The 15,403-nt window shown below is 43.2% G+C and overlaps 2 protein-coding genes across 2 annotated transcripts in view; both read left to right on the top strand.

The window, feature by feature from the left end:
• Positions 1-10,810, top strand: part of LOC147700400 (uncharacterized) — an 83,157-nt gene extending 72,347 nt beyond the window's left edge. Inside the window, exon 2 of the mRNA XM_086935763.1 lies at positions 1,105-10,810. Coding sequence (XP_086791889.1) covers positions 2,337-3,527 — 1,191 coding nt within the window. The 5' untranslated portion in view covers positions 1,105-2,336 and the 3' untranslated portion in view covers positions 3,528-10,810. The remainder of the gene's footprint in view (positions 1-1,104) is intronic.
• The window catches only part of LOC147700398 (uncharacterized), a 229,916-nt gene that overhangs the window by 72,330 nt on the left and 142,183 nt on the right, over positions 1-15,403 (top strand). The gene's annotated exons all lie outside the window — the stretch shown is intronic.

The following is a 15,403-nucleotide window of genomic DNA, read 5'->3' as shown; positions in this document are numbered from 1 at the left end:
CTCCGTGGACCGGAATCAAGCATCCTGGGACCGGTTACAGGGTAATACCCCTCATCAGCCAGGCTAGCTTGAATCCAGTGGCAAGTAAGCAAGCGACCCACGTCAGGGCCTACCCTGCCACCTTAGGGCGAACATAGCAATCACAAGGAGATGATGGACGGAGCTCTAAAACTTTTCCGACACTCACCTCTAGTCACAGATCTGGGTTGAATCCATCATAGTTCTTTAGCTACTTTCGCCACCCCAGTTCAGACCCAGCCATATGCAAATCTGTCTTGACCCTGTGCATCATGGGAACAGTCCAACCCGAACTGCCAAGCCAGGTCCTCCCTGTACCGGAAACAAGCACTCTGGCACCGGTTTCGGGCCTGCCAAGCACTGCCCACCCTGAATACCAAACCATTTGTGAGCTACCTTGAAGCTAATAAACTCACCATTATCACGTATATGTTCAAATTGTGCATCCAGTTTGTATTTGCATGCTCATACTAGCATCTGTTAGTAACACACTAAAATGTGTCGGTCTTCCTAACAGTGCCTTGGGACAAAAAAGGCAATATCTGGTCAATTTCTCAAATGATGAATGTACCGATATCTTAAACCGTGAAATTATACCACCTAATACTCATTTAGTCTCCAAATTCTGCCTTTTGTCTTGAGAAGGATTCTATTGTTCAGACACCCTTTTTGTAATTTGACTTATTGTACACATTTTCTTTACTTCTTATTCTTTGCTAACATATACGTGTGTTGAAGTAGAAACGTATTTAATATTTGTCTTGCACTTTTATGAGACTCGCACCTCACCTCGCTGACAAGGTCCAAAAAGGCAAAACCTTTTCTGGGGTTGCTTTGTGCCTATTGAGAGTAAAGGTGGCCTGTCAGTTCAGAGAGTACTGTTCCTTTTGGGGCAAAACAATGCTGATTTGAATGAGGATGGTTCCTTTCTCAAGTGGCAGAGTGAGCAAAACAATTAACTGAATTGTGGGCCAGAGTAATTAACAGTAGCAGAGACATCAGAGACAAAGTGTACGTGTACTAAAAGATTTGTAGTTATGGCTTAACCCATACATTTAGTGATTACTATTTTCTTTACACCCACAGAAACCAGATTCATGAATATATAGGAGGGAAAAATATGATGAAAATATCCTAGTTCTGGAAACTATTCCTATATTCACGAAGAGCCAGAACTGATGACAAGCAGCAATAAGAAGCAGGACAGTATAGTAGGAGGCAGAGAATCTCTTACATGAAGAAGCATCAAGAACACTCCAGTGGTTTCAAGAGGTTGAGAACCCCCATAAGATCTGAATAAAATAAAGTTACAACATTAACACTGGCACAACCAAATAACACTCAGCTTATAACAACCATGCTGATTTGTTAGTACATCGTAAGTGCTATTTTGGCTTTTCCATGGAAACCACCGAAAAAGAGAAGACCTTTTAACCGAAACGTGAATGTGGCAAGAATGTTCATCAACCATCACAACTAAGAGTCCACTTGCAAACAGAGAAGAAAAACCTTACATGTGTAGTGCTTGGAAGAAGGGGTTTTAACTCTTATTAATGCTGTATTTTTATCAGCAAACCACACGATCAAAAAACATCCAGTTCTAATGAATGTAAAAAAAAAATTCTATTGAGTAATCGGTTCAACAGGGTGATTCAAAAGACTCATACAGGAGATAAAGCAAACGCATGCAGTGAATGTTGAATGAGCTTTACCCACTCATCACACATATAGAGCCATCACCAACCAACACAGATAAAATAATTCACCTGTAATGAAAATGGAAAAGCTTTTGTAACTCATCAAATCAAAATAGCCATCACCGAGCACATACATGGGAAAAACTATATGAGAGAGTTTTATTAATTTAATTAAGCTAAAAACCTTTCAGAGAACACACATAGGAGACAAGCCTTGCACATGCAGTGAATTTGGAAACAACTTTATTTTCTCAGCAAACCTAAAAATCTATGAGCAAACACACAACCGGGAAACTCCAAACACATATAGTGAATACAGAAATAGAGTTAATGAGATTGCACACCTAAAGTGACATCAGAGAATTCATTCAGCACAAAACGTATAGACGTGCAGTGAATATGGAAAGTGCTTTACTAAGTCAGTAACTCTTAAGAGCCATCAGCGAACAAACACAGGGCAACACCATTTAAATTCAATGAATGTGGACATAGATTTACTCATTCATCAGGCGTGAAGAGCTGCCAGTGAACACACACACACTGGAAAAAGTACATACACGCAGTGAATGCGATAAGAGCTTATCTCGCTAATCAACATTGAAATCCCACCAACGAACACACATGGATGTGAAACCATACAGTTGCAGTGAATGTGGAAAGAGCTTTATTTACTCCTCACACCTAAGGGCCCATCAGCTAATACATACAGGAGAAAAACCACACACCTGCACTGAATGTGGAAAGAAATTTATTTACTCATCACACCTAAAGACCCATCAATTAATGCATACAGGAGTAAAACCATTCACCTGCACTGAATGTGGAAAGAGATTTTACCAGTCAATTACCTTAAAATACCACCAAAGAATACACACTGGTGAAAAACCGTATAGTTGTACCGAATGTGCCAGGAGCTTTATTAACTCATTTATTCTAAAGTTACATCAACGAACACATACAGGTGAAAAACCATACACATGCAGTGAATGTGGAAAGTGCTTTACTCGATCAGCAAACCTAAAGACCCATCAGCGAACACATACAGGAGAAAAACCATACGCATGCATTGAATGTGGAAAGAGCTTTGCTTCCTCATCAAACTTAAATTTCCACAAACGAACACACTCGGGAGAAAAACCATTCAGCTGCAGTGAATGTGGTAAGAGCTTTAATCTATCAACACCCTTAAAATACCACCAACGAATGCACACTGGTGAAAAACTGCACAGTTGCAGTGAATGTGGCAGGAACTTTAATAAAGCATCCAATCTAAAACTACATTGGCGAACACACACAGGGGAAAAACCATACACATGCAGTGAATGTGGAAAGAGCTTTGCTTCCTCATCAAACTTAAATTTACACCAACGAGCACACTCAGGAGAAAAACCCTACAGTTGCAGTGAATGTGGTAAGAGCTTTAATCAATCCACAACCTTAAAATACCACCAACGACTGCACACGGGTGAAAAATTATACAGTTGCAGTGAATGTGGAAGGAATTTTAATCAGGCATCCAATCTAAAGCTACATTGGCGAACACACACAGGGGAAAGACCATACAGATGCAGTGAATGTGGAAAGAGCTTTCATCACTCAGGAAACCTAAAGACCCATCAGCGAACACATACAAAAGAAAAACCACACAACAGTGGTGAACTTGGAAAGAGCTTTAGTCAACTAGGACATCTAAAGATCAATCAGAGAAAACACAGGAGAAAACCATACACCAGCAGTGAATATGGGAAGACCTGTATTGAATCAGCGAAGCTAAATGCTCTTCAGCAAATGCAAACTGTAGACAAATCATAACTTACAGTGAATTGGGCAAAATCTTTACAGACTCATCAAAATTAAAGTTCCAACAGTGAACACATAGGAATCAAACTGTGTCCTTGCAGTAAATATGAAAGGAGCTTTTTGTTTGTCTCAGTGCAGCTTAAGGGGCACAAGTGAAAACATGTAGGAGAAAAACATAAACCCACATTGAATGTCAAAAGACTTGTAGCCTTCCTCACAACTAAAATGTGATTAGCAAAAACAAGCATGCAGGGTGAAGGGAGAGTAAAACATATAGGGTAAGTTTCAGTCATTCCTCCCTCTGATCTGCAAAGCCTCACAGATAGTAATATAGAAAGGACGTCTGATGTATTATCCGCTGGGTCCATTAGCAAACACACAAAGGAGACAAACACACTGTTGCAGTGGATGTGGGAAGAACTTCTGTGAGTTTTTTAACCATATTGGGTATCAGCGAGTACACACAGGGGAAAGCACATATACATGAAACATATATGGAATGAGTTGCAGTTTGTCATCAATATTAAATTGCCATCAGGAAATCAAAAATCTAAAACAAAATTTCAGATGTAATAAGTGATGGATACTTTTTATTTGGTTCTTAGCACTTCTAGACATAATAGCTGTCAAGAAACTACCAAAAACAGGCCATCTTTGTACAGATCCCAGTGAATGCTGTTTTGTAGAGGGGAAAATCATGAAATGATTCATGGCTATGCCACAAGAAGTTGTCAAATAAGGAATAAAACAATAAAGATATTTAGTTATTTCTATACTGTGCTACCCTGCTTATACCCCCCTAGAAGGGAGACCTGTATATGTTCCCTTATCGCCCCTGGAAAGATGTTATATTTGCCCACACCAGATCTATAAACAGAACTTACAGCCCACTTGAGAGTTTAGAGATGTAGCCCATGAGCCATATACTTACCATGTTGTGTCATGCCGAACTGCAAAGAGGAACCTTTGAAGTCAATCACCAGTGAAGACGTATATTCTAGAGATGAGGTTGTTACAGATTTAGAATCTGTTCTAGAAATGCCTATTGCTTCTCTGATAGGTGCTCATTGGGTGTTTTAAGAGCATACTGTTCACTGCTTATCCAAAGCATGGTTTTCTGGATGCCCGCACTGACCTCACCTGGTCTTTGGTGACCGTATGATGTGCATACTTTGCTTGATCTAGAGAGGCACGGTCAGTAAAGACCATTTCTTCCCTGCAGGTTTACAGTGGCAGTCTCTGCTTGAGTTAGTACCTCCAAGACTTTGAATGAGCTCTACGAAAATAGAAAGACAGTGCTGAATTCTCAATGAAATGTAAATGATTAACAACCAAGGACAACTGTTCTTAATATAGGATAAGCAATACACATAAGCTGCCACTAATCTGTCCACTATTTCAAATTGACATTATACACACCTTAAGGTCCTTGTGTTTTGCCTGGCATTGCATCTCCACAAGGCGTTCAGCTCCAGGCAACTACAAGTACTCTGGTGTCTCCAGGCCCTAAGTTATTGCACCCTCAAACTCTGGCCCAAAAGCACCAGACCTCAGAGGAACTGTCGAGGCTGCAGGATGCTTCTGCACCTGACCCCTTTCTGCTCTCATACTTCTGTCCTCCAGCTGAAGTGAAAGAAGCTTTGCCCCCTCAACATTTCCCATACCCCAGTGAAGCAACCACTGCTCATAAAAAAGGTACATACGTTTTACAACTAGCTCAAAGCAGGTGGTAAATGTGTGAAAAATTGAATTGTTGGTGGGGGAGTGAAACCCTACTCAAGCAATAGTCACAATCATTGGCAGGGTAAAACACAAAAAGCTGCTAAATTAATCAATGCTTAACCCGCTGATTACTTGGCGCAATACTAGTTGGGCGTAAGTTGGAGGCAGTGTGTAAGGTATTTATGCAGCCCAAAAACAGTAATGAAGTAAAACCACAACACAAGAAAAATCAAGACTAATTTAGGAAAATAGAGTGACATTTAATAAATTATTTGATACTAAAATGGCAAAAACCGAATCACTGGAAATGGAGATAAGATGGTTTAAAGTTTTAGATAAACGTAGTGCCAAAAGGCTTAAAGCGCCAACTGAAGGTATACGGTCACGCTGGACAGGGACAAAGTCACAATTTCAGGCCAACCGCAATGTAGCACAGGTCGGACACCGGAACAAGTTTGGCCTGCTATGGATTGTACCTTATGGAACAATCTTGGTTCTTTGTGTCGTCTAGTGTTGGTTCCAATTAAGCTGTGCCCAAGGCTTTGTGGAACTTTGCATCACTTTGTGTCTTTTCTGATGAGCTGTACGGCATGGCTTTACACTGTTCAACGTCCATTCCGATGAGGCTGGCAGCTATGTGTCGACACATTGTGGACTGTCAGTTTCGATGGAGCTTGTAGTTGTGCAGCAAGGTTTTGCTGGCCTTTGCGGCAGATTTGATGGGACCTTCAGTTGGGCCAGAAGGAGCCCTCAGTGATGCCAGGCAATGGACCATGACCTGTGGAGGCACAACTTGGAAATGAAAAACTCATTCCAACAGAGGCCAGCAGGGCTAAGGCAGGTCCAGTGCCTCAGATCAGCTGGGCAGTTGCTGGGAGGCCTCTGGAACATGTGTCCCTGTAGTTCAGAACAGAGGATCAGTCAGCTGACCCTCAGAGTCATTGAGCCTGGGATGAAGGGACCAAGTCCAGTCTTCCTTCACATCAATCAGCTTAAGCCTCAAGCAGCAGGACGTCCTTCTTGCGTAGTATGCAAAGGTCCAGGAGTGTATTGAAGAGTTGTGTCTGAGGGTCCAATATTTATACCTGGTGCCCACGTTGAAGTAGGAGAAGATTCTAGAGTTTCCCCCCAGAGATGTCTTTAATTTCCTTCCTCCATGTCCTGCCCCCAGATTGGGGTCTCCATAGACTAGTTTGAAGCCCTATGTGAGTGTGCTGGATAACTGCATTTGAAGTGAAAGTGTGCCATCTCCACCACCCCCGTCAGGATGGGCCGTCCTGCCAATGCCTAGACCCTCTATTGGGATGCTGTCTGGGAGGAATAACAAAGGCAAACTGGCAACAATGCCTAGTTATGTGTCCCAGGAACAGGCTGCAGGCACCAAATGGTAAGGAAAAGAAAATGCCAACTTTTTAAAAGTAGCATTTTCAGAATTGTGACTTAAAATCTGACTTTTTGATTAAAGAGGGTTTTTAATTAGTGGACACCTGGGAGCACCCAGCTGGGGGAGTCATAGGACAGGGTGGACTGACAGAGGGGGATCGGGCTGACTCCTTGAGGGACTCTGCTGGGGAAGTGAGTACACACTGAATAGGGGCTACAGCTGGGCTACTAGACTGTGACTTGGCCTGCCTGAGTCGCGGATCGGGTTGGCTGCGCGCCCACTAATTCACCCCTAATGTCTGTTTGTTGCTCCTAGTGCCAAGGACCTCTCCCGCTGGCCATGGGGTGGCTGCCCTACCACCCCCCCTTTCTTTTCTTTGAGCTTTAGTTTTCCCTGAACAAGCTGTCTGAGCGAGCCCTGAATTGATTTGTTTGTCCTCAACCCCATTTTTTTTGTGAGGTCTTGTATAGCGCTCGACTTACCCTTGGGCATCTCAGCGCTTGCATTGGGAACCCCTCCTGGCCTTTCCCTGTGAGATAACCCGTACTGGGCATCCCCAAGGTGAAGGCCAGGCATCCCGCCGCGGGGGGGCCGTTGTGGAGATCAAGCAAGCTTAATGCCCAGAGTTGGAGAGTGTGAACCCATGATTGGAGTGGGCACCGAAGCGAGATTTATCGAGTCCGTGGTCAATTGGGCTCAAGACCCTGCCGCGTCGGGAATTGAACCCTGGTCCCGGGTCTGACCTCTGCTTCAGGGTATGCCTCCTCTAACCAGTGAGTCACACTTTTTAGTTCCTAGCATATCAGTTTTCACACTTCTCTCTTATCTTTTCACCGCCCTTTGCTTTGCTTTTAATGGAGGTCTGGATTAGGCAGTTATAATTGCTGGGTCATTGCATATTTTATGTATGGGGCCTTGTTTGGTTGACCATTCCTGGTATTGCTGGTATTCTTCTTAAATGTTGTAAAACTGTCATGCCCTGTTTGATAATTCTTTTATTCCGAACTGTCTTCACCTTTGCGTGTTGTTTATTATAAATGCCAATAAACATGTTCATAAAAAAATGTCACTTATGAAATGATAAGGTAACCCAATGTTATTCTATGGGCGTTGTTGGCCTTACAGTAATGAAAAGCACATTTAAAAGTATTTCACTGCCAGGACATGTAAAACTTAAAAGTACATGTGCAGCTCTGTAAATACATTGCACCACACCTTGTGTGCTGCTTAAGGCCTACACTAGGGATGAACTTTATGTATCAAAAAGGAAGGTTTAGGCCTGGCAAAAGGTTTATTTTGGAATGATTGTTATAATGCAATCACGTAATTTAACATAAGAATCTAAATGAAAACAGTTGAAACAATTGTAGTGTGCAGTTCTGCAGCGAGTCCTGCTTATGATTATTAGATAAATTGTGGCAATTCAATCTGAACCAGCATTAGAGGTCTCTTTTTTGTTACCAGCCCATTCCTGCACACTCACATACCCAAAATATGAAAGACATATTGAAAGAGATACTAAGCAAGCCTGCACTACAACTCGCAAAGGAATGAAAAATGTCAGAACAGCATTTATTGCAGCAACATAATAGTGGAAAATGCTGTATCACGTCCTAAAATAGGACAACAGATGAAACTGAAACACACATAAGATTGCAATGCACAGATTGAAATATACCCTATCAAATGTACATGAGTAAAGCAGAGAGGATAATAAAAGAGCATATCACTGAACATAAAAGCATGTCCAGGTATTAATATACTCCAGTTTGGCTGCACATTGGTTGGACAAAATTCGCAATACTGCACAGTTGCGCTTTACAGGTTTGGATACCATCATGGTGACCCCTGAAATTAACATACAAATAGCTTAGTTTCAATGGGAAACATTTTGGATAACACACTTTTACAGTCTTTTACCTAACAGCCTTAATGACTAACTAGAGATGGTGTGTTTTCTGTAGTGTTTTACAGTGTTTCATTTGAAGTCTTGTAATACAAATTTCACATATCCGCTTATACTGGTTTCTTTTGTGTTACAGTTTTCTCTTGCAGGACTGTGGTACTCATCGCTAGTATATCATTTGTGTCCAGCAGCAAGCATACCGTCCTCTTTATTGCCCACTGATGTAATTACTGCAATTCTTTGTAATATGGTCCCAATTCAATGATGTCATTGATGTAGCATCGTACAACCAATGTATTCCCTTATGTGCATGATGATTTTAGGTGCATCATATGCATATTTAAAAGTACTATTGTCAACAAGCCACCTTCATAGGTCCAACAGTACGACTAGTGTACATTTGTTCATAGCATGTCCCCACTTATTCATGTTTAAAAGCATAGGTGCGTTTATGGTCACTTGTTTTATGCTGCCTAACACTTCAAACATTTCAACAGCTTGAGCTGGTTCTTTTTCCCACCTTCATCATCATGTACTCCATGGCACCCACCTCCTGGTCCTTTAAACCATTATCGCATTTACACAGTGTTTCTGTACTCTTCAGCGGCGCATTGATGAACAATGTTTAACCCAAGGTTCCCTTCTCCAGGTAACACACTGCACTTATACTCTGTATTTAATTCGGCGGTAGCTTTGTGTAAACCGGTCATGACTGAGGATTGACTTTGTTTGGTTGTCAGTGGTTACCGGCCCGCGACCTGCATGGTCGCTCCAAGCAGTTTCCACATTTGCGTGAATCTGGGTGTCCCGTACTATAAGCGAGTCATTTTTACAAGTGTTGATTTTCACGCTCACTTGAAGGGCTGCATGCTTACAGCACAGTATGGGTCATATAGCCTTGAAAGCCACTAGCTCCTTGTTTCAGGCTTGGAGCTTTAAACTCAAATATTGTGCTTCGTTGAACTGCGAAGGATGTTTGGAATCTAGTATTGGTGGTGTTAGTAAGTATCATCACTGCCACGCACTCTGCTTCACTGAGGTGCATGCTGGGTAATGTAGTTTCTCTAAGCACCAGTCATCAATTGGCACACCAATCATTTATTTGATTTTGACACGCTTATCTTCATGCATATGATTCACACCCAGATCAGCATTTGAACACTTGTATGTAAAGTGTAAGTGACACGACTCGAGAGCTATTACATGGTTCACTGGTGACGTTTTACATGGGCACTCTAGCCTTTGGATGGCCCCTCGCAGCATCTCGATATGGTTTATAGTCACGACGTGTGATACTTTCTATCTCCTTCTGTATGGACTCAACGCTTTTTATTTTCCGTCCATATTCTGTAGCATTTACTGATGTTTTTACTGTACACAGCTTTTTGTCCTGACCGTTATGATGTTCATTTCAAACGTTTTTCATGATTCATAGTTAACCCTGACGAAAGGTGTTACACTTTAAATGTATTGGGTTATATCAACAAACATGCTTCAACAAATGTGCTACTTTTCAATTTCCAATAATGATATCTCGGCAACTTCCATCTACAAGTGGAGAACAACATTTGTATCTGCAATGAAAGCTTAACATCAACCTGTTTTGATTAAACTGTGTACAACAGAATTATCAACAATTATCCAGGAGTTTCCTAGGGTACATAGTTATGCCTTCTGGGTCTGGTTTACCTTTTAGCGACTAGCTAACTGCAAAAGGTTTACTCTGCCAGGTCGAAATGGCAGTTAAAACCTTCACACACAGGCTTCTAGGGCAGGCCTTAGACAGATTTAAAAGGCTACTTAATTGGGTGGCACAATCGGTGCTACAAGCCACTAGTAGCATTTAATTTACAGGCTCTGCGTACATATAGTGCCACTTTACTATTGATTTACAAGGAAATTAAATGTGCCAATTGGAGGAATTACTGGTTGGAAGGTCAGGCGCACTGCGTGAGTTTTACCCTGAACCCCACGTTTTCACTCACACGGCATCCCCAGTGTCTCACTTTCTAAACTCCTTCACCCCCTTGGCTTATAAGGTTATTTTTCACCTTCCCACAGGTGATCAAATGCTCATTTTACTAATCGAATACAATTGCAATGCACTCTCATATATGAATTTAATGTATGTGATTTCAACGTCAGTGTTACTTTTTTTAAAAAAAGCGTATATTATTTCATTTTCAGCGCTCCTTGAGAAAGGGCTACACCAGCCCGAAATGCATTGGAGCATTTGTGTCATATAACACAATGGAATGTTTAATTTAATGAATTTATATGGAAAAAAAATGGATTAGAAAACGACACAAGCAATGATGAAAAACTGAAATAAGGAAAATTAAAAAGATCTTATTAAAAAATTACGGAGTCTGTCGTTGTTTGACGAACCCAAAGGTGTGCCCTATTCACAAGGATGCGTTTACGCACATGGTAACGCACTAAATCAGCTACCAATTGGAGGAATGACAAGCACGTAGCACTGGTGAGTAGTACTAAAGTGGACAGACCCATAAAAGCCAACAAAACAAGCTCAGAAAGTTGTATAAACGAATTCTCTGGCTCAGCTCCACAAGCTTTATCATGCCCACAGCTGACATGAGTGAACTTAGTTCAATGTGCAAGCGCTGAATGTGAAAGACCTGTTATTTTAACCCTGCAGAACCCCACCCATATGTAAATGAGGGGCTATCTATGCTTTTAGGTTACTAGCAGTGAGCAGTGGAAATCCAAACAATCGTTCATTATTGATTTACTAGAAACGTAATATGTATTCCAACATATTTTTTTTAATAGTTATTTTAAATACCGAAATCTAGTGCTCATAATATTGCTAACATCACAGAAGATAGCTTATCTTTTCAATAGTGAAAACTGAAAAATCGTAACATCCCAATTCATAGCACTTACACCCTCACTGGGCTATCTCTAAATGCTATATTATTTCTAGCAAATGAATAAATAATAAGAGCACTAGCCAAAATAACCACTACCCACTAGCCACCCGGAGGAGGTCTCCTGGAGGAGACTGGGATGCAGATCTGCCACAGCTGCCTAATGACCCCAGTCGTAGACCATAACATGGCAAGAGACAAAGATCCCAAACTAACGAAGCAGGGGAAAATGGATAGATATGCTAAAGTGATACCCCCACAACAGGGTGGGAGGTGCGTGAAGCCACAGCCCTGCCGGACAATGCTTCCATATTGCTGGCTATACATGCCTCTAGAGAGGCACTGGAGGGGAAGATGGCGGAGGTGCGCACAGAAGTGACCCTGCTGCGCCAAGACATGCTTAAGGTCTCAGAGAGAGTGGCCCAAGCCAAAAACCGTATTTCTGAAGTGGAAGATAAATCCCATAACATACAGAAAGAGGTCACAGGACTGGCCACCTCACTGATGTGGAAAATAGGGCCCCCTAGATACTGACCCTTCAAATGGTACTCTAACAATTATCTGCACCGCACTCTGCTCAGTCTTTGCGCCTTGATGTCCCTTGAGATGAATGTTGCGCTATACGAATACCTATAAATACATATGCAGGAACAATTTAGGCTTCGTTGGTTTTCCAGAGGGAGTGGAAGGAAAAGACCCTGGACTCTTCCTGATGACATGGCTCTAGGATTCCCTCCCAAATGCTCAGTTTTCAACCTGCTTCATAATTGAAAGAGCCCACAGGATGCCAAGTTCCTGCCACACCCTGATGCCCCACCGAGACCCTTGATTGCACGCTTTCTTAACTTCCAGGACATTGACCTCCTACTCCGGGTACTAAGACAAAAGGGAGAAATCAAACACGCCAACACCAGAATAATAGTGTTCCCTGATTATTCCAGTGAAGTGCAAAGACAACGGCAGACCTTTGACCCGATCAAGGCTAAACTGATTCAATATATGCTGCTGTTCCTGGGAAAATTTAAGGTCATATTTCAGGGCACCTCACACTTTTTCCACACACCAGAGGAGGCATGGGCCTGGCTTGAGGAGCGTCCTCCCATAAGAAGCTGATTGGACTCAACGGAAACTTCCTGCAGGGGCATGCCGGGGAGCTGAGTCACCGGGAGACAAAAGGGAAAAGACTACGCAGATCAGCTGAGCCATGTAGGGGATATACAGGAACACGTTTCTGCGCTAAACAACTCGAACACAGGAAGACACCGATATCTGACTCTGATGACGAAACCAGGAAAAAGATGGATGGCAGCACAGCATGTCCGGAGATCGCACCCCCTCCGACAAAGAATACTCTGCGGATGCAGATAGTGACCACCCACTCCTGCAAAATATCCATCAGCTGGAAGATCCAGGCCTGGAGTCCGCCGCCATGGAGATCCCACAGCAGCAGTAATGCAAAAATGGTGTAGAAGGTTGAGATGTTGGAACTGGGCAGCCACTGAGAGACCGTAAGACTTGCACTAAGTGCTCATAGACACTACAAACTAAGCCCTCGAGGCAATAGGAGTAATAACGAACATATAACATTTAATTAATAAAGGGGGTTCTGGAAGGGGGGTTACATACCTCTCAAGCTTCACCAGTCTTGCAGTTGTCATGTGGACCAGTTGGGGAGTGGCATGTGGGGAGGGGGGCTTAGACTGAGAGGAGATGCCAAGGAGTAAGTTTGGGGTTTGTTCTTTTGTTTTTTTTAAAACGCCCATAGAAATATCAAGAGCAGGGACAAGGGAGGGAGCGACCAGAGTTGTGGCAAGACACATCAAAGCAACCATGCAAAATGTAAGCACACCTAATGGGTGAGGGAAACTACTCAGTGTTGACATGGAACATCAACGGGTTGGGCAAATGATGGTTGCAATTGGCAGACAGAAATCGTGGAAGACTCCGGGCCCGAACGACCAGCCAGCAGAATTTTTCTAACGTAACACCAGCCTGCTAGCCCCACACCTCGTGAATATGTTTTAGGCTTCTCAGAAAGTGGGGACACTCCCATCTGATCTTCGCAATGCCACAGTGATGGTCATTCATAAACCAGGGAAACCCCCAACGAAATGCGGGTCCTATCAATCCATATCGTTACTTAACGTAGAGACAAAGATCTTGGCCAACATTCTGGCAACACGCCTCTTACCAGTGATAATATCCCTCATACACTGGGGCCAATCCGGCTTTATGCCAACGTGCGCCACACAACTTAACCTTCGCCGCCTGGCCAACTGGCTGGACACGGTGAAGAACAGGCCCACTATACATGTGTTCCTCTCCCTAGATGCTGAGAAGGCCTTTGATACAGTCCACTGGCCATTCCTACGACAAACCCTGTCGAGGTGTGGATTCGGCCCAGCCTTTATAGCTTGGTACACTAATCCAGAGGCCAGGGTCTAAGTCAATGGGGCGACCTTGAAGACTTTCCCAGTGCGGAGGGGTACTAGACAGGGTTGCTCCCTGTCCCCTCTATTGTTCGCTTTAGTATTGGAACTGCTGGCCGGTGCAATTAGAGCACACTCAGTAATAAGTGGCTTTAAGGATAGCGGCGAGGCCCCCTAAGACGAGCGCATATCGCTCTATGCTGAAGACATCCTACTGTACTTCAATAACCCCGACAGAATGCTTCTGACGGTCTTGCACATTTCTGAAGAATATGGTCGACATGCAGGATATAACATCAGTTGGGACAAATCTAGCCTTTACTCGTAGGGGGCCCCATAGTCACACAAAAGCTCCTTGTGTGTTTCCAGGTAGCTCATGAAGGGTTCCGTTACCTAGGTCTGTATATCACCACTAATGACACAGTAAACCTGAACCAAAATATTCGACTGATCCTCACAGAATTCCCCGAAGAAGTTGATAGATGGAGGCGACTCCCATTAACGATAATGGGCAGAGCAGCCCTGTACAAAATGATTACTCTTCCGAAACTACTTTATGTACTACAAAATACATACTGCAGGATACCCGAGGCCATATTCACAACGATAAACACTGACCTATGTGCACTCCTGTGGGACGGGGAGCACCTGAGAGTGGCACTAAAGACACTACAACGAAACCAGTACAGCGGGGACTCACACTACCAGATATAAGATCATATTATAGGGCAGCCCACCTAGTAGTGGTTAACAAATGGGGACACGCAGCGGTAGATCATGCCACGTACGTCCTAGAACTGCTTCAGTTTAGACACCGTACACATCTTCATTATCTATACGGGGGCGAAGGAACCCGCCGACTGCTGCCGGCCACTCAGGGGACGATAGAGCCTGGAGACGGGTAGAATGGCAAAAGAAGAAGAATAAAAGACTTATGAAAGAGACCCCTCCCTGGGAGGGATCGAGAATGACAGAAATTGGTAAGCTCCAGGGTTTCAGACAGTGGGACATAATTGAGATCTCTAAATTGGGGGATATCTTGGAAGGAGGCACCCTGGCCCCCCTTTGTCATGCTAAAAAACTCATATCAATTACGTTGCACTCAATGTTATTCATACCTTAGGCTGCAGCATGCATGGAGGGCTGAAGGGATAGAGACTGCAAGGGCAGGCTGTTGCTGGAAGAACTTTCCAATAAAGCCATTTCATTGACCTACAAAACACTAATGAATAATATTCCAGATAAGCTGGGATCCCTAAGGGCCAAACGGGAGAAAACCACCGGACTGCTAAAGGATATTGACTAGGAGGCGGCCCTTATGCACCTTATACAATTTAAGATTCTCCACAGAGTCTATTTTGACAGAGCATGCCTGCACAACATGGGTAGAGCAGAAACACCTTACTGCCTACACTATAAAACACTACAGGGAACATACATCCATACGCTCTGGCACTGTAGCCACATCAAAGCATACTGAAACATGATATTGGCGGAACTCAACAGAATGCTTGGAGCACAACTTGAGCCGTATCCCAGGAATGTCCTGCTGGGCA

Source organism: Lissotriton vulgaris, chromosome 8 (genome assembly GCF_964263255.1).
Source record: "Lissotriton vulgaris chromosome 8, aLisVul1.2, whole genome shotgun sequence".
In the NCBI taxonomy this organism is placed as follows: domain Eukaryota; kingdom Metazoa; phylum Chordata; class Amphibia; order Caudata; family Salamandridae; genus Lissotriton; species Lissotriton vulgaris.
Note: the sequence above shows the minus strand (reverse complement) of the source record. Positions and strands in the feature narration are given on the sequence as shown.